Genomic DNA, 19318 nt, shown 5'->3' with positions numbered 1-19318 from the left:
TCTGATCTCTTCCTGGGTCAGGACATGTGTCCTACTTTTAGAATCAGGCAAAAAAGTCATTATTATTTTAAAAACAACAAAACAAAAACCCAATGTCCTTGGAAATGCCTGGCAGCCAGGAGGCGGCAGTGGAGGGGTCTCCCCGGCCCCAACCAGGAGGCCAGAGCAGGGAGGAGACAAATAAGGACCCAGCTGCTTGTAAAATAAAGTTTTCCCTTTTATTTCAAATCAACCCATTCCCGAGTTAGTGCCGCAACTTGAGATGATGGCCCTAAGCCCCCTGGGGCCTGGCAGGGACAAGGACACTCGTGTCCCTTCGAGGATGGGCCTGGTGGCCAGGGGTGAGGGGTTGCGGGGCTAGCTGGCTGCCCCTCCCTGCCAGCCCCAGGGCCCGGCCTGCCCCCTGGCTGGCTCCCCAGGCAAGGGCGCGTGGGAGAGGAGGCAGGGCAGGGAGGCAGCCCGTGTGGGTGTCCGTGGCCAGAGGTGCTGTGAGAGGTGAGAGCCCAGTCAGGCTGGGTTAGTGGGGTCTTCTCTGGCAGCCAGGGAAGGAACTGCAGAGAGAGGCAGACACAGGGCGCCGGATGCAGGTGGCAGGGCCACCCCCCTGCCCAGAGTGAGGGAGAGGCGAGCAGGGGCTGGCCGCGGGGGGAGCCGGGGTGCCGCTCCAGAAGCTCACCGGGGTGGGGGCTCAGGCTCCAGTCTGGCACGGAGGAGGGGCTCAGATAGATGACTGCCACTGCACGAAACGCTTGGATTCCTGCAGGGGAGATCGGGGAGGGGGTATGGAGGAGATCTGGCTTTGTAGCACAGGCCCCTGGCCTCCTCCCTCAGACCAGCGAGTACGGTACCTGAGGGTTGAAAGGGTCATCATCATCTGCGTCATCATAGTCGTCACTGGGGGGCGATGGGAGTGGCAGAGAAGCAGGATGGGGGACCTGTCAGGAGGCTGCTGCCCCAACAGCGGCCCAGGGGTCCAGCCCGCACCGCCTCCCCCCAGGACCACGCCCGCCCTCCCCTCCTGACCTGGGCGGGAAGAGGGCCCAGGCACGGGGCAGGCTGCAGAGGGTGGTGGCTAGGGCCCCCGCAGACAGGAGGGAGAAGAGCAGCAGGAAGAGCAGGCCTTCCAGGGCATCCTCACACAAGCCCCGCAGGGCAGCGCCATAATCCTGGGGTGGCGGGGGGGGGGGGTGTCAGCGGGCACGCCCCCTCAACCCCACACAGCCGGCTGTGCCATGCTGGACAAGTCACTCAACATCTCTGTGCCTCCGTACGAGCACACAGGAGGTGCTCCAAGCACAGTCATCATTACACGTGCAGGTGTAAACCCAAATCTTGGCCTCCCCTCCACCCCACCTCCAGCCACCACACTGGCTCAGCCTTGGTCCAGTGCAGGGGTTCCGACACCATGAGCCCGATGATTCTCCGTCGTGGGGCGTCCCGTGCACTGTAGGATGTTGAGCGGCATCCCTGGGCTCTGCCCACTACGTGCCAGGAGCACCCCCACCCTGGCTGTGACAACCATTGCCAAATGCCCCCTGGGGGCAAAATCTCTGGCTTACAATAACACTTAGAATAATGCTTGGAAGAACCCCTGACTTGGAATTACACCTTGCGCACAATGCACACTCAGTAAATGCTGGCAGCCACTCCCGGCACCCCTGGAAATGAGCTGAGCCATTTCCTGAATGCCCGGCCATCATTCATCCCACAGATTAGCCAAGGGCCTGCTCTGTGCAGGTGTGGCTCCCAGTCCCAGGGCTACGTGAGTTACGAGGCTCCAGAAGGTCGTTTCAGATGACCGTAAGCCGAGAGGGGACCAGAGGGCAGGACCGGGCCCCGACAGCAGGAAGGAACCATGGGCTCGAGGCCCAGGAGCTGTCTGGGGGCTGCTGTGGCCCGAGCAGGGACGGGGTGCAAGGGGCTGAGGCTGGGACCAGCCCGGGCCCTGGCAGGTGAGGCCAGGAGCTAGGCTTTAATCCACATGCAGGGGAGTCACTGGAGGGTTTAGTGGAGAAAGAACTTGATCGGATTGTGTGATAGAGGCTCACGCAGCTGCTAGCTGTTGTGGGAGGACAAATGGGGGGGCAGCAGGGGGGCAGGGAAAATGCCCTGCGGCCACTGGGCGGGAGGGGAGGAGGGTGACCAGGGTAGCAGCAATGGTGGAGGGAGCCACGCTCGGAGTCCAGATGGGCTTCAGAGGAAGGGCCGGCAGAGCTTTCCTGGGGAGTGGTTGTGGGAGGTAAGGACAGACGGCAAAAGGGATGATCCTAGGTTTCTGGCTTGAGCCCCTGGGCGGGGGGCAGCGGTGTCTGGTACTGAGCCAGTGAAGCCCGAGCGAGGGGCCCGTCAGCGCAATGGGGCGTTCTCTTTTTACTGTATCAGGCACCTAGACAATGTCCTTTCATCCCCCTCCTGGCCCTGCAAGGCAGAGATCGGGCCCCCTCACACTGCTGCCTTTCGCCGTGGCAGAAAGTTGAAGCCCAGAGAGGGCAAGCCACTTGCCCAGAGTCACAAAGCCTGGAAGGGGCAGAGGTGGGATTAGAGCCACATCTGTCAGGCTCCAGAGGCCCCCTCCTGCCACTTTATCCCTGATGTCCCTCAATCCTGATTGTAATATGTGGGGACCCTAAAGCCCAGAGAGGGGAAACTGAGGCCTGGAGTTATGGGGTGCACAGAGTAGAGGGTGAGACTCTGACCCACCTTCCCCCCTCCCTCCCTTCCCTCTGTCCACAGTGAACCTTGGGAAGTGCGATCCAGCCCAGTGTTGGCCTGGACCACAGAGAAATTTGTGGGCCTCAGTTTGCCATTGAATAAAAGAGCAGGGTTGCCTTCTAGGGTTCTGCAGCTCAGGTATTCAGCAATTCTGAGTATTGATTCCTTGCCCCCCGACCACCACCACTGCCCCCTTGCTAGAGTGCCAATCTGAGAAGCTCTGGGGACAGTGGGAGCCATGGAAGGGATGCGATCACTAAGGATGCCCACATAGATTTGAATTTCAGATGCCCAGCAACAAAAAAATATTTAGTACAGACATGTCCCCAATATGGCATGGGACCTACCTGCAGTGAAGAGGTATTTGTTGTTTGCTAAATCTGGCAGCCCTGTTGGAGAGCCCGTGGGGGGACAGACAAGAAGGGGGGAGGAGGCATGTGCGCTCCTCCAGGGCAGAAGACTAGGCCTGAGCAGCAGTGGGCCCTTGGGATGGGGGTGGGGTGAGGAAGCAAAGGGATGACCCTGAGTGACTGCCTGGCAGTGGAGGCTCACAGAGGGAGAGGGGGTGTGCCAGGGCCAGTGGGGAGACCCGGCCCTCTGCACGTCCTCTGTAAGAAGGGGTGATGAAGGCAGCATGGCTAACAAGGGCGCAGGTGCATCCCGCCTGTGCCGCACCTAGTAAAGCCAGGCGCAGGTGAGTCACCCTAACAGACTGTGGTCCCGCCCAGGAAAGCAGGTATCCTCTCCGTCATTTCACGGGTGATGGGAACGGGGACTCGGGGCTCTCCCCTGCCAGTGGCCACACAGCTGCGGCAGAGCCAAGGTTGGACGAGTCTGCGGGACGCCGGGCATGCTTTCTCTGGGCGGCCCTGCCCAGCCTGCTGCTCCAGTGTGGAGAGCCTTACAGCTACTGCCCGCTGCGATCCCGGTTCATTTATAAGGGAGGAAGCTGAGGCACGGAGTACTTAGTGACTTGTCTGGGGTCAGGAGCTAGGACAGGAGCCCACGCTGTCTAGCTCCAGCATTCCCGAGGCTGCAGGGGCTCCAGGGGAGAGACGGGGAGGGGGACGGGGAGGGGTGGCGGTGGAGGGAGGGGAGGGGCACGGGGAGGGGTGGCGGTGGAGGGAGGGGAGGCGGACGACAGATGCACGGATGGGGGTGGGTGGATAGGTAAGGGAGGAACGTAAGGATTTTTCGGGCTCCCTGGAAGAATCTGGACGGGGGACAGGGCGCACCTTGTGCAGCCCGCGACAGTGCAGCAGCGCCACCAACTGGTGGAAGTCTCCTTCTGTCACATTCAGCGTCTCCTCCAAGGACAGCAGAGGCTTCTGCGCGGGAGCGAGCGTTATCCCACCTGCTCCTGCGGGGCCGGGCTGGCCCGGGCTCCGCCCCTCTCGGCGGGCCCCGCCCACAGGCCGCGGGCCCCGCCCACAGGCCGCCCTTCCCCTTGGACTCGGGGCTGTGGGGGGAGCGCCGGGCGGCCGACCTGCGCAGAAGGGAACTGGGGGACAGCTTCCCGCTCGAGGCCCTGCAGCTGGGAGTGGATGTTGGCCAGAGCTCGCTGCGACAGAGTCAGCCTCTGCGGGAAGACAGGGGGAGGAGGACCGGGTAGTGGCCGCCCCCAGACCACTCTCTTCCCCGGGGACACAGGACTGAGGGCCCCCGGCGCCCGCAGCCTCCCCAAGGACCCGCAGTCCAGGCCCCAGCCCGCCCTCCTCCACCCGGCTCCCTTGCCTGCACCCCTAACCTGTTGAAAGGGGTTGGAGACCGCCTGATTGCAGAGGAAGTAATAGTTCAGGATGTCTGAAGTGGGAGGGAAAGAGGGGGAGCCCATGAGCCCGGGTCCCCGGAGCCTCCCCACCCTCAGGGCCAGGGGCCCCTCCCCAGCCCGGGGGCCTCCTGTGGTCCCAGCGGCCGGACATTCAGGGACAGGCTAGCGTCCTGCCGTCCTGACCTTGACTAAATTGTGCAGCATTTCTCCCAAGTGGCCAAATCTTCCCATTCCAGGGGAGGGACGCCCAACCCTGTCTCCCAACTGCTCTCTCCTGAATCCACCATCTGTATCCCTGTCTCTTTCCCGTGCCACCAGGAGAGAGGCTGAGAGCTGAGAGCGAGCACCCCCCCCACCGGACCCCAGGCAGGACTGGGCAGAGAGGCCTGAGGATGCAGGGCCTGCAGGGGGTTGGTGGGGTCACCTGAGCTGAGCCCAGTCTCCTCCCGGGTCAGGTTCAGGATGTAGGTGTCAGGACTGGAGCAGAAGTCACTGAGGCCCTGAGAGAGGCATTAGGAAGAGGGGCTCAGACCACAAACTGCTCTAATTCCACACACCCACAGAACTCGGTGTCTGGCTCACCTGCCCCCCAACCCCTTTCCTGATCATCCCTGGGGAGTCAGGAGTCCAGGCCCCCAGCCCCTCCTTCCTCAGACCCAGGAGTCCGATCCCACAGGCCCTCCTCCCCTAGACCCAGGAGTCCAGACCCCCAGCCCCCTCCTCCCTCAGACCCAGGAGTCCAGACCCCCAGCCCCGCCTCCCTCAGACCCAGGAGTCCGGACCCCAGTCCCTCCTCCCCCAGACCCAGGAGTCCAGACCCCCAGCCCCCTCCTCCCTCAGACCCAGGAGTCCAGGCCCCCAGCCCCTCCTCCCCCAGACCCAGGAGTCCAGGCCCCCAGCCCCCTCCTCCCCCTGACCCAGGAGTCCAGGCCCCCAGCCCCCTCCTCCCCCTGACCCAGGAGTCCAGGCCCTCAGACCCAGGAGTCCAGACCCCCAGCCCCTCCTCCCTCAGACCCAGGAGTCCAGACCCCCAGCCCCTCCTCCCTCAGACCCAGGAGTCCAGGCCCCCAGCCCCCTCCTCCCTCAGACCCAGGAGTCCAGGCCCCCAGCCCCCTCCTCCCTCAGACCCAGGAGTCAGACCCCAGTCCCTCCTCCCCCAGACCCAGGAGTCAGACCCCAGTCCCTCCTCCTCCAGACCCAGGAGTCCAGGCCCCCAACCCCCTCCTCCCTCAGACCCAGGAGTCAGACCCCAGTCCCTCCTCCCTCAGGCCCAGGAGTCCAGACCCCCAACCCCTCCTCCCTCAGACCCAGGAGTCCAGACCCCAGTCCCCTCCTCCCTCAGACCCAGGAGTCCAGACCCCCAGCCCCTCCTCCCTCAGACCCAGGAGTCCAGACCCCCAGTCCCTTCTCCCTCAGACCCAGGAGTCCAGACCCCCAGCCCCCTCCTCCCCCAGACCCAGGAGTCCAGACCCCAGTCCCTCCTCCCCCAGACCCAGGAGTCCAGACCCCCTGCCCCCTCCTCCCCCAGACCCAGGAGTCCAGACCCCAGTCCCTTCTCCCTCAGACCCAGGAGTCCAGACCCCCAGCCCCTCCTCCCTCAGACCCAGGAGTCCAGACCCCAGTCCCTTCTCCCTCAGACCCAGGAGTCCAGACCCCCAGCCCCCTCCTCCCCCAGACCCAGGAGTCCAGACCCCAGTCCCTCCTCCCCCAGACCCAGGAGTCCAGACCCCCTGCCCCCTCCTCCCTCAGACCCAGGAGTCCAGGCCCCCAGCCCCCTCCTCCCCCAGACCCAGGAGTCCAGGCCCCCAGCCCCCTCCTCCCCCTGACCCAGGAGTCCAGGCCCTCAGACCCAGGAGTCCAGACCCCCAGGCCCCTCCTCCCTAGTGTCCAAGTCTCTAGCTTCTAGACCTCAGAACCTGTGTTCCTGGCCCCAAGTCCTTCCCCTTAGGACCTGCCCCAGGGCCCAGGGGCCCAGCCTCCATTACTCACCACAGCTGTAGCTGCCTCCAGGCCCATGGAGCCCCAGCTCAGGACAAGAACCAGGAGACTCATCACTGTCATCCTATAAAAGGGGAGGGGATTGGTTTGGGGTTCTGGGGTTTTTAATTTACCTGCCTCACCTCTTCCCTTCCCCGCCCCAAATCCCATCACAGCCCCTCCCCCTTCCCCACCAACCTCTGGAGCCTGGAGGATCAGAATTAGGGGGGACAGGGGGAGGACGGGGCTGCAGGTCGTAGACCTGTGATTGTTGACATCGAACTGAACATCTGGTCCCTGCCTGGGAGTGAGGGGGAGGATGCTGAGAAGGGCCCTGGGCTGGCAAGCCAGCAGCCCAGATGCCAGCCCAGCGATGCCCCCGCCTTGCTCTGGGATTCTGGGAGAGCTCCTGCCCACTTCTGGGCTCTGCTTCCTCGCTTTGAATCCGCAGGAGCCCAGTAGTCCCCAAGCATGCCTCTCAGGTTTGAGCATAGCTTGGTCACCTCCTGCTCTGCCCACACTCCTCCTCCAAGGCATGGGCACCGCCAGGGCTAGAACTGCGGCCTGGTTTTTCTCTGGGGATGGGATCTAAGGGCAAGGGTCAGCACTGGAGGGTGGTCACTATCTCTAAACCTCAGGGGGAGCCTGCATGGGACAGCAGGCCTTCTCACCCAGGGTGGGTGTGGAGACTGGGGAGCACCAGCAGGGCCCCCAGAGGCAGGGAGGATTCAAGGGCCCCTCTAACTGGGATGGGCTGGCCTGAGTCGAAAACCAGCTCCAGCACTTCCTGGCTGTGTGGCCCGGGGCAAGTGGCCCAACCTCTCTGAGCCCCCGTCTCCCCCTGGGTTAAATGGGGAAAAGGAAAGCATACCCTCACAGGGTCAGTGTGAGGGTTCCAGAAGAGGGCTGGCCACACAGAATGAGCCGTTAAATAAGGGTGTGGTCTTGAGATTCCCGTGAGCCACGTAACGGTCAGCAGCCTCAGATGTGGTCACCTTCTGCCTCTGCAAGTCAGGTGCCTGGCGGGCCCCTCCTTCACGGGGTGTATGTGTGTGAATTGTGTGCACAGCCCTCGGTAGAAGTCAGTAATCACCCCATCCTCAGTGCAATCATTATATATATATATATATATATATATATATATATATATATATATAATTTTTTTTTTCCTAGGATTTTGGAGCCCTTCCCACGCCTCAGGGCCTGTGTTTCCGGGTCTGCCCAGCCCGTCCTGCGCTAGGCCTGGTGTCTCTGTATGTGCTGACCCAGCCCAGGACCTCCATGGAAGTCTGTGGGACAAGGGAATGAGAGCGTGAACCTGGCAAGGACAGTGGTCCCTGTTGCAAGAGTGCTGTGGGATGGAAAGAGGTCCCCTTGTGCTGGGCCATGAGCCTGCCCCGAGGGCACCCAGACTTACACGATCACCAGCCACTTGCTCTGCTTTGCTAGGCCCAGGAGGGTGAAGAGGCAGACCAGCAGCTCCAGGAGCAGCAGAAGGACATAGGCCAGCCACCTGGAGAAGGGACAGGGTGACACTGAGCAGCAAATCCAGCCCTCCGTACCCAGGCTCCCAGACCAGGGTGGCAGAGGGAGACGGCACCCCCACGCTCATGCCCTGGTCCCCAGGCCACAGCCAGCTCCTCATGAAATGGGTGCACTGGGAGGCGGGCCACTGCAGCCAGTCAGAGCTCAGTGCCAGGGTCTGGGCGCCTGGAACCCCACCCCGGCTGGACCGTGCACAGGCCCTGTCGCCGGGCACGAGCGCTTGGCCCCCTGGAGCCCCACCTGCCACGGCACCCTGCAGAGTGAAGTGAGTGGTTCCCGGGCGTGGGCCGAGTGTCCTATTGCACGACGTGGGGCTCGGCCAGGCTCTCCACTTCCTACCTGCACGCAACCTTGTCTCAGGAGCTTTGCCTCCTGTGCCTTGGTTTCCCCGCCTGTAACGTGGGGGAGATCAGCAGCACCTGCTCCGAGAGGGTGTTGTGAGGCTAAGGAGCACGAACTTAGAAGGGTACCGGGCACACGGACACCCTGAAATAGGAGCTTGAACGTGCAGGGAACTTCCCATGCTAGTTATGTATTAATGATCGATTCACTCTGCTCGGAGGGCTGGCATGGCGTGAATGCTCCGTAAATAGCGGCACTGGCCGTGGTCCCCACACAGCTGTGTGAGTCTGGGGCGCCGGAGTGGCAAGAGGACCCTCCTTTCCCAAGGGGGAGCTGGGCCGCGTGGCTCCGGGAGACCTGCAGGCTTTTGCTCCCAGTGTCCCCACCGTACACCCCAGCTTCACTCTCTCGCTTCCGTCAGGAGCAGCTGACCCTTCTGCCCTAAGCCGCTGTGAACACCTGCTCTGGGCTTCCAGGAACTTGGCCAGGAAGCTCTCCCTCCAGGGGCCCCAGTAACCTTGCAGGAAACTGGCCACCTTAGCTGGGGGAGGACTCCCGAGGCCCAGGCACTCATATTGGTACATCCAGAGACGTTTCTTTGTTGGGGGTGAGTCTGCCTGCACGACTACCTGGGGCCCGTAGAGGGGGGCTGAAGCCTGGCACGTGGCTTAGCCACAGTGCAGAACCTGGACTCCCTGGGACCCAGGCCTGTCTGATGCCCCGCGGGGGTGTCCTTATCACGGACTGCTTCAGCCCTGGTGGGCCTCCACCCTGGAGCACAGAAGCCAGGAGGCAAGAGACGGGGTCCTGCCTCTGCCCCGGCGCCTGGGCAGGGCCCTCAGAAGGTGTCAGATCAACAGGAGACATAATTCCTAACAGCCGAAGCAATGAGGACTTCATCATATTGGCTGTTGGCAAGGGTGCCTGTCCCAGATATCCGCATAACCTGTTCCTCCCTCACATACCACCTTCTCGGTGCGGCCTCCCCAGACCCCCACCCCCCACGCCCACATGCAAACTGCCAGTCACTGTCCCCAGCCCATCCCCCTCCCTTGCTTCACTTTTCTCCAAAGCTCTTACCACCCACCACCTCACAAGTGTTTGCTCCTTGTTGGGCCCCTTACTGGAAGATGGGCAGGAGCTGCTGTCTGTTTTGTTCATTGCCCTGTCTCATAAAAACTTACATTTTCCACACATCTGTACAATGTGAGCCCATCACTGCTGTAAGCACATAACGGAGAAGCACTCATCTGATCCTCAACAACCCAATGAGGGGAGCACTACCCATCATTCCCACTTTACAGATCGGGACACCGAGGCACGGAACTGGTAACTTGTTACAGGGTCCCGGAGTGGCCATCTGGCTTTAGAGCTCATGTTCCTAACCACTGGGGCACCCCTCTCTGTCACCAGAAGGTGCTAAATAAGGATCTGTTGAGTGGATGCACGTGTCAGATGGATGACTGAGGGGTGAGTGAGTGAGTGAGTGGATGAATGCGAAGATGTGAGCAGGCCGTGGGGTCCACCTCCGTGGCAGGGTTACTCAGCCTGGGCACTGTGACACTCGGGACAGGTCATCCTTTGCTGCAGGGGCCGTCCTGTGCATTGCAGGATGCATCTCTGGTCCCCCACCTACCGGGTGCGAGTAGCGCCCCCTCCCCCAGTTACGACAACCAAACATGTCCCCAGACGTTGCCCAATGTCCCCAGGAGGCACAGTCACCCAGGGTGAGAACCCCTGCCACCCAGGGCAAGGACGAGCGGTCACCCACCTGTACTCCTCCACAAAGGACACGTCTTCGGCCACTTGCAGGGGGCTCAAGGGCACTCCCCGCCAGAAGGCCAGCGCCTGGAGCTGCTGGGCCACCGCCTCCGCCTGCCGCCGAGCCCCCCGGGCAGCAGCCACCAGCTCCGGGCGCTGCACCAGCACCTCCTCCAGAGTGGTCAGCTCTGTCCGCACGGCCTCACCGAGCCTCTCCACCGTCTCCAACACCTGCGTGCAGGGGGCGGTCTGGGGTCAGAGGAGGGCATTGTCTGGGGAGGCCGGGGTTGGGTCCAAGGGTGTGGGGGTGAAGTAGGAGTGGCAGGTGTCTGAGATCTGGGGGCTAGGACATCTGTGGAATGAGGTACAGGTCTGTGGCCTCCCATCAGGAGCTCTGGGTGGTCAGTGGCTTGGGTCCCAGGTAAGATTAAGGCACCAGAACTGGAATTATGCCTGAGCTTTTGAGTCTGCAGTTGGCATCTGCCTGCCTGGGTCTGGGGTCCTGAGTCTCGATTCCATGGTCCAGGGTCTGCAATGGACACGACATTTGAGGTCTGAGGTCAGCCTGGGTCTCAGCTCTGGGTCTGGGACCCTGGGCCTAGGGATGGGAGTGAGGCCTCTTGTCAGAGTCCTGGGTCTCAGCACTGAGGTCCCTGAGCTTTCGTTTAGGCCACAGGTCAGGTCTGAGGGCCTGGATCTGACCTGAGGGCAGGGGTTCAGGGCTGAGACTAAGTGAATTGGGGTCTAGATTTGAGCCCCATGTTTCAGATCTGGGTTGAGGGTCTGAGGGTGCCATGTGTAAGGTCCCGGTTGCAGTCAGGGTTGGAGGTGGGGTGTACGGTCTGAGGTCTGAGTCTGAGTCTGGGGTCCCAAATCTCAGGCGTGGGCTCTTGGCTCTGAGTTTCGGTCCCGTTTCTCTGGGAGGTGGCCCTTTGTCCGGGTCTGGGGAACCAGTCTGGGTGTGGGTCTGGGGTCTGGCCGGTGCCTGGCCCCTCACCAGGTGGTCTATGGCGCTGAGCGTATGGTTGGCATGCAGCAATGCTGAGCTGAGCTGGGACACCCCATCGCTGGTCTCGCTGTTGCCATAGAAACCGATGCCAATGCCGGCGCTGAGAAGGGGAGGGACGGGAAATCACAGTCTGTCCCGGGACCCTGGGGCCGCGTCCCCCCACCTCCTCACACACCCGATTCCGTCTCCCACCCCCCACCCCAGTGGTCCAGCCCGTCGTGGGAAAGGAACGTCTCCAGCATGGCCCCCACCGGTTGCCAAGGTAACGGGAAGCCCCCCTCCCCCGCCCCAGGGACGTCATTGTGATGCTAATGGTGGGTGCAGGGGCGGGGCGGGGGGGCAGATTTAACCCGCACCTCACTGGAGCGGAACCCCTGTCACGCCCAGCCCCAGGAGAAGCCCTCCCCCCAGGATTGCCGGTCCCACACCCAGCCCTCCCTCCTTTCCTCAAGCACCTGTCTCTTCAGGGTGCCGCCATCCCCTCCCCGCCTCCTGGGGGTTCCCAGGAGTGCTGGCCCCCCAGTCATCATCTCCCGGGGCGGGGGGACCCGAGCCTGGAGCTCCCCGCCTTCCCCCGCCCCCGGGACCCAAGCGTCTGGCCAGCTGAGAGCGAAGCAAGGGAATGTGGGCCGATGGGCCAGAAGCCTGCGCCCCCGCCCCTCCGCGGCCGGCACACAGAGCTCCATTGTGGGGTCTGAATGCGGGCCCTCCCCCCCACCCCCAGTGTGTCCCTCCGACCCGCGGAGAGAGCCGGACGCCCTCACAGTTCCCAGCCCGGGCCACGGGCCCCACCCCCAGCCGTGGGATCCCACGCCCGCCCCGGCGCCCCCGCCCATTGTTCACAGTGGGACAAAGCTGCTCTTGTTCCCAGGCCGCTGGGGGCCGGCCGTGTCTCTCCCCCACGGGGTCTTTGTCCACCACCCCCGTCCACCCCCAGTCAGGAGAGCCCGAAGAGGAAGCAGTTTGGATACAGGACGCCCAGGCCTCCTCCCCCACAGACACCCCCAAACACACTGTGCTGCTCCCCGCTGTGAGGCAGTGGGGTAGGGCCCAGCCCGCCGCTCCCCCGGATCCGGGGCGGGTCTCTCTCGGATCCGGGCGTCCGGATCTGTGGGGGTGGCCTGCCGGGGAGGGCTGTGCTTAGAGCTGGCTCTCGGTAAACGGTGTAAGGGTGTGTCCTCAAGTGCCCCTCCCCTCTCTCCCGCCCCCCGGGGGGGGGGGGACGGGGCCGCAGAAGAACCCCACCACCACCACCCGGGCCCTGAGAGGGGCTTGCGGGTCTCCACTCCGCCACTTGGGCGAAGGGGCCTTGAAAAGTTGCTTTCTCTCTCCCTCTCCCTGAGACTTGCCCAGGGTTACTGTGGGAAGGAGTTAGACCAGCTCAGGTCTGGTCTCCTGGACTGTAAATATTACTGGGCTGTCTGTCTCCTCGACTAGAACATCAGCTCCACGAGGTCAAGAACCTCGTCTGGCCCGTCTAGTATCTCCTGGCACATAGCAGATCCGCAAGAAATAGTTGTGGAATGAATGAATGAATGAGTGAATGAGTGAATGAATGACATCGCCCGTTACTGTTCACCGAGTGCGACTGTGATCCAGGCACTGTACGTTCTCTCATTTAATCCTGCCGTAACTAGGAGGTGGGTGTTACTGTCACGTCTGTTTCAGAGGTGTGGAAACCGAATCCTGGGGAGATTACATCACTCCCCTAGCCACACGACTCTTCAGGGACAAAGCCACTCTTAACCCCTACCCGCTCCTGCAGGCCTGGCTGCCCTTGGGAAGTCACTCCTCTTGAAACTCAGTTTGTCCATCCATGAAATGGGAGCAGTCCTCCCTGCTGCAAGGCTGAGGTGGGCTTCTAGGACACCCTCAGGAAGGCTGACCGAGATGGTGGGGAGCCCTGTCCCCACTCCCCACCCACCCTGGGGCCCCATTACCAGCCGACGAGAAGGGCAGCAATGCAGCTCCAGGTGACACAGCCTCCCCCGGGTGGGGGGCTCTTGGCCCCGGGGGGCTCTGGGGGCCGGCAGCAGCAAAAGCGGATGAGGTAGACAGCAATGAAAATGAGGCTCAGGCCCAAGCCCAGGCCTGCCAAGGCCGCCACCAGCAACAGGGCCTGGGGAAGGGGGAGACATGAGGCCTCAGAGGAGCTCGCTGCTCCCTCCCTGCGTGGCTGGAGGTCCTGGATCCGGGACTTCGGTGGAGGTGGAAGGCAGGCCTGGCTAGAATGGGGGGCCAAGCCCAGCCTGTGGTTTTCAGGTTTGTGGGGAAAGATGGGGTCCCCAGCCCCTCCCAGGCTGGCCGCTGGGGCTCGGCGGTTTGGGGCTGGGTCACTGGAGGGAGCTTCCTACTGAGAGGCCCAAATCTTGGGTTCCAGTTCTGCTCTGGGTGTGGCCCTCGGCTGGGGCCTTCCCTCTCTGAGACTGTCTCCTCCTCATCCTAACCAGGCAGTTGGAATAGAGCGTCTTCCAGGACCTTCTGAGACCTGCATCCGGAACTGGGTGGGATCAGGGGGTGGACAGGGGTGCCTGTTCCTGGAGATGGGTGTGAAGGCTTCCTCTTCCTCCTCCTTGCCGGTCCTCCCCTCTCACTGCTCACTCACTCCCCTGCTGCTGAGCTCTGCACACCCACCACAGCGTGAGTCTGTCACCCAGGGACTCACGGGGTGGGGGGCGTGACAGCCTCCATGACGGGGTGTGTGTGCAAGACTCGGGGATGGAGACTTGGAGACAGGGAGGCACAGAGAGATAGAGAGAGAGAGAAGAGTGGAAAAGCAGAGATGCAGAGAAAGGAGACACAGAGACAGATGGTGGCAGAACCAAAGGCCGGGAGGACAGAGGCAGGGAGAGAACAGGTATGTGCAGCTGGAAAAGCCTCGCAGGACAACGGGGCTCTCCACCAGGCAGGGCTTTACTGGAAGTGCCCAGAATGGGGCAGGGGGTTACCTTGAGCCACCCAGCAGGTAAGGGGCAACATCAGGAACGGAATCACCCCTCCAGACTCACTAACGCTCTTTCCTGTAAACCACTGTGTGTCTCTGCCTTTGCCTTGCAGTGTGGTGTGGAGTGTGTGTGTATGTGTGTGTGAATGACACAAGTGTGCGGTGTATTTGTGTTCCTGACTGTGAAACTGGATGTTTTATCTTTGTGTCTGCCATGAGATACTACACCTGAATGTGTGTGTGTGTGTGTGTGAGAGAGAGAGAGAGAGAGAGAGAGAATGAGTGTCTCTGTGGGAGCACCTAGGTCTGCAGGTGTGAAAGTGATCTGTTGGCATTTGTGTGTTTCTGGGCATGATTCTTTGAGTCTGAGTGGTCTCTCGTGGTGTGTGTGTGAGAAAGTTGTGAGTGTGTTTGAATGTGAACATGTGTATGTCATATATGAGTGAATATATGTGTATATATGTGTGAATTTGTGTCTGAGTATGTGAGAGTAAGAATGTGAGTGTTGAGAGTGTGTATACAAGTGAGTGTGGTATGTGAGTGTGTATGAGTGTGTTTAGGTATGTGTGTGTCTGAGTGAAGGCAGGAATGAATGTGAGTGTACGAGTGCGTATACAAGTGAGCCTGGGGTGAATGAATGTGTGAGTGAGTGAGAGCAGGAATTGTGTAATTCTGTGAGTGTGTGTATATATGTGTGAGTGTGGGGTGTGTGTGAGTGTGTGAGGAGGGGAATGTGTGTCCGTGTGTGTGCATGGATGTGACTGTGGGTGTGTATACACGTGAGTGTGGGTGTGTGTAACTATGTGGGAGTGTGAGTGTGTGAGGACGGGAATGTGTGTCCGTGTGTGTGCATGGATGTGACTGTGGGTGTGTATACACGTGAGTGTGTGTGTGTGTGTAACTATGTGGGAGTGGGAGTATGTGAGGACGGGAATGTGTGTCCGTGTGTGTGCATGGATGTGACTGTGGGTGTGTATACACGTGAGTGTGTGTGTGTGTGTAACTATGTGGGAGTGGGAGTATGTGAGGACGGGAATGTGTGTCCGTGTGTGTGCATGGATGTGACTGTGGGTGTGTATACACGTGAGTGTGTGTGTGTGTGTAACTATGTGGGAGTGGGAGTGTGTGAGGACGGGAATGTGTGTCCGTGTGTGTGCATGGATGTGACTGTGGGTGTGTATACACGTGAGTGTGTGTGTGTGTAACTATGTGGGAGTGGGAGTGTGTGAGGACGGGAATGTGTGTCCGTGTGTGTGCATGGATGTGACTGTGGGTGTGTATACACGTGAGTGTGGGGTGTGTGTGAGTGTGTGAGTGTGTCTTCCAGCCCGGTGTCACCCCGTGCCTGACTTTTTCCAGCTGTGCCCACAGCGGTCATCTTCCTGGGGGACAGTATCCCCTCCTGGGCCGTGTGACTTCGGCCCGTCCCAGTGCTGTCACCAGGCCTGTCGGGGGTGGGGTGGGGCGGAGTGAGCCTCTCCCAGTGCCTCGGGCAGTGACTGGGGCCAGCAACGGGTGCATGGCTGTGTGGGGAGGTCTCCTCTGCCCTGAGCAGGCGTCAGCGGCCAGCACTGGAGGTCGTGACTGTGGACACGAGAGGCTGTGGGCGAGGGGATGGCCGTCCCTGTTTGGTGGGGAGAGGGCGGCGTGGAGTAGGCAGGGAGGAGCTGCTCCCGGCTGGCACAGCCATGACCCAAATAGCTCAGAATACAGCACACATCCCCCTCTCTGCTTTTCTGGGACCCCCCCACACACACCTCCTAAGCTCTCCAATCCCCAGCCCTTTATCCCAGGAGCTCCCTAGCACAGAATCCAGGGGCCTAGACCCTATAGGCAGGGCCCAGGACACATCCAAGGGCTCCACAGGATTCCCAGGCACCCCCCCCCCCACGCACACACTCCCCCACCCTTCCGCGGCTCAGCCAAGCCTCGCTCATTAATCTCAAAGTCAAGGACTTGAATTAAACTGGGTCAGGGGACAGTTCCTTCACCCGTGTTGGAGCTGACCCAGGCTGGGCCCCCTTCCCCAGGGACCCCCACTTCTGTAAGGTTCCCACCCCAGCCCCACCCTCCGGACCCATTTCTGTCATCCTCTGGTCCCCAAATGGAATCTCATTCCCCCCACCCCGAGCACCCTGACCACCCCTTCTGTCCTGGGACTGGGGACTGGCTGGAAGCTTCCTCTTAGAGCACCTCCACCTCGTTTACCCAGCCCTGGCCCTAAATCCCTCATGCCCCTTCCCCATTTCAGGACTCAATCCCGTCCTAAACCAGGGCACCCCAGCCTTCTTCCTCTCCACCATTATCAGTTCCTGTCTCACCTTAACTGGACGGCCCCGATCCTATCAGGGGAGGGGGTATCTTTTAGGACACGGAGAGTGGACCTATCGCCCTGGTGACTCTGGAGGCTAGCGTCCCGGGCAGTTCTCAGAGACCCTGGAATCCAAGGCTCCCCGGTCCCTTCCCTCCTCTGGGACTAAGGGGTCCAAGCCCCTGACCCTCCTTTATTTAAGGAACCAGGGCTCTGGTCTCCCAGCGCCTGTCCCAGGGGAACCTCCAGGTATGGGAGCCCGATGCTCCTCCTCTTTCAGATACCCAAAGTCCGGGCCCGGCCCCCACCCCCGGAGAACACAGGAATCTGTCACCCAGCCCCCTTCTCCCTCACGACCCCTAAGCTCTGCCTCCCCCCTCTCCGCCCCCGCCCCCAGGACCCCGCACCCGCTCCCACCTGCTGGTATTCTTGCTCTTGGGGCGCGAACCCGCTGGGTACCGGGCGGAGCTGGAAGTCGGCGCGGGGCAGCTGGTGGAGCAGATGCACCCAAGCCGAGGGTCGGTAGCCCGGGGGCGCCCCCATAGCCCCTGGGGAGGGCGCAGCGGGGCCGACGCCGGGGCTGCGGGAGCCTCGGCAGTGGAGCGGGCGCGGGCGGAGCGGGGTCTGGCGGGGCTCAGGGGAGCGGAGCAGGGGGAGGGAGAGGGTGGGGGGAGGAGATTGAGCGAGGAGGAGGGAGGTGCGGGCCAGACGGGGACGGTGCTGCCCCTGGTGGCTGCCGGGGGGACTGCGGCGCCGTGAGCGGGCCCCAGCGCTCCGCCCCTCAGTGCCGGCTCCCACCTGCGGCCGGCGCAGGTCCCAGGCTGTCCAGCGACATCCCTGTCCAAATGAGGCCGCTCATACTGTGCTATCACCCCACAGCAGCAAAGGATCCCTTTATCTCTAGGAAGAACCTTTATGTCTGTGCAAAAGTCACTAAGTATTTGCACAGCATCTTACAAATAACGGTCAGTTGCATCAATAAAAAAACCCTCACTTCTGTGTGTAGGGGTACTCTCCTCTGTAAAGGCTGTCATTTGGGTAAAAGCCCCACCTTTTAAAATCTGCATAAGAGCACAGCTTCTATACACAAACCTTCCTAGGTGTGCAGACCATTCCAGAATGTACACCTGCATACCAGTGTTAAGGACCCCTCACATCGGCATAAGGACCCTTCCCGCCCCAAGAAGAACCCCCGCTCATCTATCTAGGGACCCCTACCATCTTTATAAGAATGCCTGCCATGTTTTTAAGAACCTCTCCAAACTCTTTAAGGATTACTTCAGTGTACATAAGGGTCCCCCTTCCCTTGCCATTCACTTTACAGTTTACAGAGTATTTTTCCAGCCGTGGCCTATAATGAGTCTCACAGGAACCCAATGATGCCACCTGATACGTGGGGAAGTAGAGACCCTTGGAGGGACCCAGATACTTTGACATCACCACCCGGACAGTCACTGTGGGAGCTAAAACTAAGGTTCCCAGGAATCCGACCCAGGGATCCTTCCCACCCTTGTGGAGCTAGGCTAGACTTTGCCACCTGGGTCCCCACACCCTGGCCTCCTCTGGAAGGACTGAGATGGGCAGGAGGAAAAAGGGGAGGTTAGTACTCCACCTTTCTCATCCAATTTTGTGCCCCCAGAATTGGTAAGAAAGGGCTGAGGATAGGTAGTTGCCCATCCCATTGCTAGGAGAAAAATAATGATAGTGGTGGTGATGGTCATGATGGGGATGGTCATGATGGTGATGATGATGATGATGATCATGATGATGGAGATGATGGTGATGGTGGTGATGGTGGTGATGATGGTGGTGATGGTGATGATGGTGGATGATGGTTATGATGATGGTGATGGTGATGGTGATGGTGATGATGATGGCGGTGGTGATGGTGATGATGATGGTGATGATGGTGATGGTGACGATGATGGTGGTGGTGATGATGGTGGATGATGTGGTGATGATGGTGATGATGGTGGTGATGATGGTGATGGGATGATGGTGGTGATGATGGTGGTGATGATGGTGATGATGGTGGTGATGATGGTGGTGATGATGGTGTATGGTGATGATGGTAGTGGTGATGATGGTGGTGATGGTGATGGATGTGATGGTGATGGTGATGATGGTGATGGTGGTGGTGGTGATGGTAGTGATGATGATGATGATGGTGATGATGGATGGTGATTGTGTGATGATGGGTAAGGGTGGTGTCGGTAGGGTTCTGCTGATGATGGTGGTGCTGATAGGAATGAGAGTGATGATGATGGTGGTGTGATACTGGAGGGAGTATCTGGATGGAGACAGGGAAAGAGTGAGGATAGCTGCCCTCACCACACACACACACACACACACACACTCCCTCTCTCTCTCTCTCTCTCTCTCTCCTTCTCTCTCTCATCCTCTCTACCCTGGTCTTCTCCAGCCCGTCTCCAATTCCAACTCCAGTGGCTGGAGTCATGTCCTCCACTGTCCCCAACTAGATGGGATGAATGGGGCCTGGAGATGACAAATTTCCTGAGATGAGAAGCCATGAGTTGTGCTAAGTGACCCCAGGCAAGTGACTTCCCATCTTGGAGTCTCTGCTTCCCTATCTGTAAAATGAGGGGAAAGAGGTGAGATTAGCCTGTCCTAAAAGCCCTTGTTGGATAATCTTCCACATCATGTCTGCAGCCAATGTTTGCAGAACCAGCAGGACTTGCTAAGGGGGAGAAGAATTCCAAATTCCATAATGTGTGTAGCTGGGCTCATGTATCTGTGGGTGGGGTGAGGTGGTCGTTGTGACTCAGTGACTCAAGAGCCATGGGATCAGGTCAAACAAACCCTCTTAGTCCTGCTTTCAAGTCTCCCACCATCTGGCCTTATGTCCACCCTCCCCAATATGGATATTTGAGGGTGTGGGACTTCAACCACACTGAGAAATACATTTACAATGTGATCTGGTGCACA

At 60.5% G+C, this 19318-nt stretch overlaps 1 protein-coding gene across 2 annotated transcripts; it reads right to left on the bottom strand.

Annotated features, from left to right (window-relative positions):
- Positions 1-196: 196 nt before the first annotated feature.
- On the bottom strand, positions 197-16993 carry TTYH1 (tweety family member 1). 2 transcript variants are annotated; one of them, XM_036092084.2, is made up of 14 exons: positions 16790-16991; positions 13058-13236; positions 11106-11217; positions 10119-10339; positions 7878-7973; positions 6473-6545; positions 4908-4983; positions 4460-4515; positions 4199-4291; positions 3948-4040; positions 1024-1166; positions 849-894; positions 677-757; positions 197-551 (listed from the first exon to the last, which is right to left on the bottom strand). In XM_036092084.2, the coding sequence occupies exons 1-13, from the start codon at positions 16913-16915 to the stop codon at positions 719-721; spliced, it is 1353 nt and encodes a 450-aa protein (XP_035947977.1). In that variant the 5' UTR covers positions 16916-16991; the 3' UTR covers positions 197-551; positions 677-718. The 2 variants fall into 2 exon arrangements, with proteins under 2 accessions (XP_035947977.1, XP_035947976.2); XM_036092083.2 differs by lacking the exon at positions 849-894 and having other exon boundaries at positions 16790-16993.
- Between the last annotated feature and the right edge of the window lie 2325 nt (positions 16994-19318).

Source organism: Halichoerus grypus, chromosome 15, assembly GCF_964656455.1.
Source record: "Halichoerus grypus chromosome 15, mHalGry1.hap1.1, whole genome shotgun sequence".
Lineage (NCBI taxonomy): Eukaryota > Metazoa > Chordata > Mammalia > Carnivora > Phocidae > Halichoerus > Halichoerus grypus.
The sequence above is the reverse complement of the archived record's forward strand: the minus strand, read 5'-3'. Positions and strand labels throughout refer to the sequence as shown.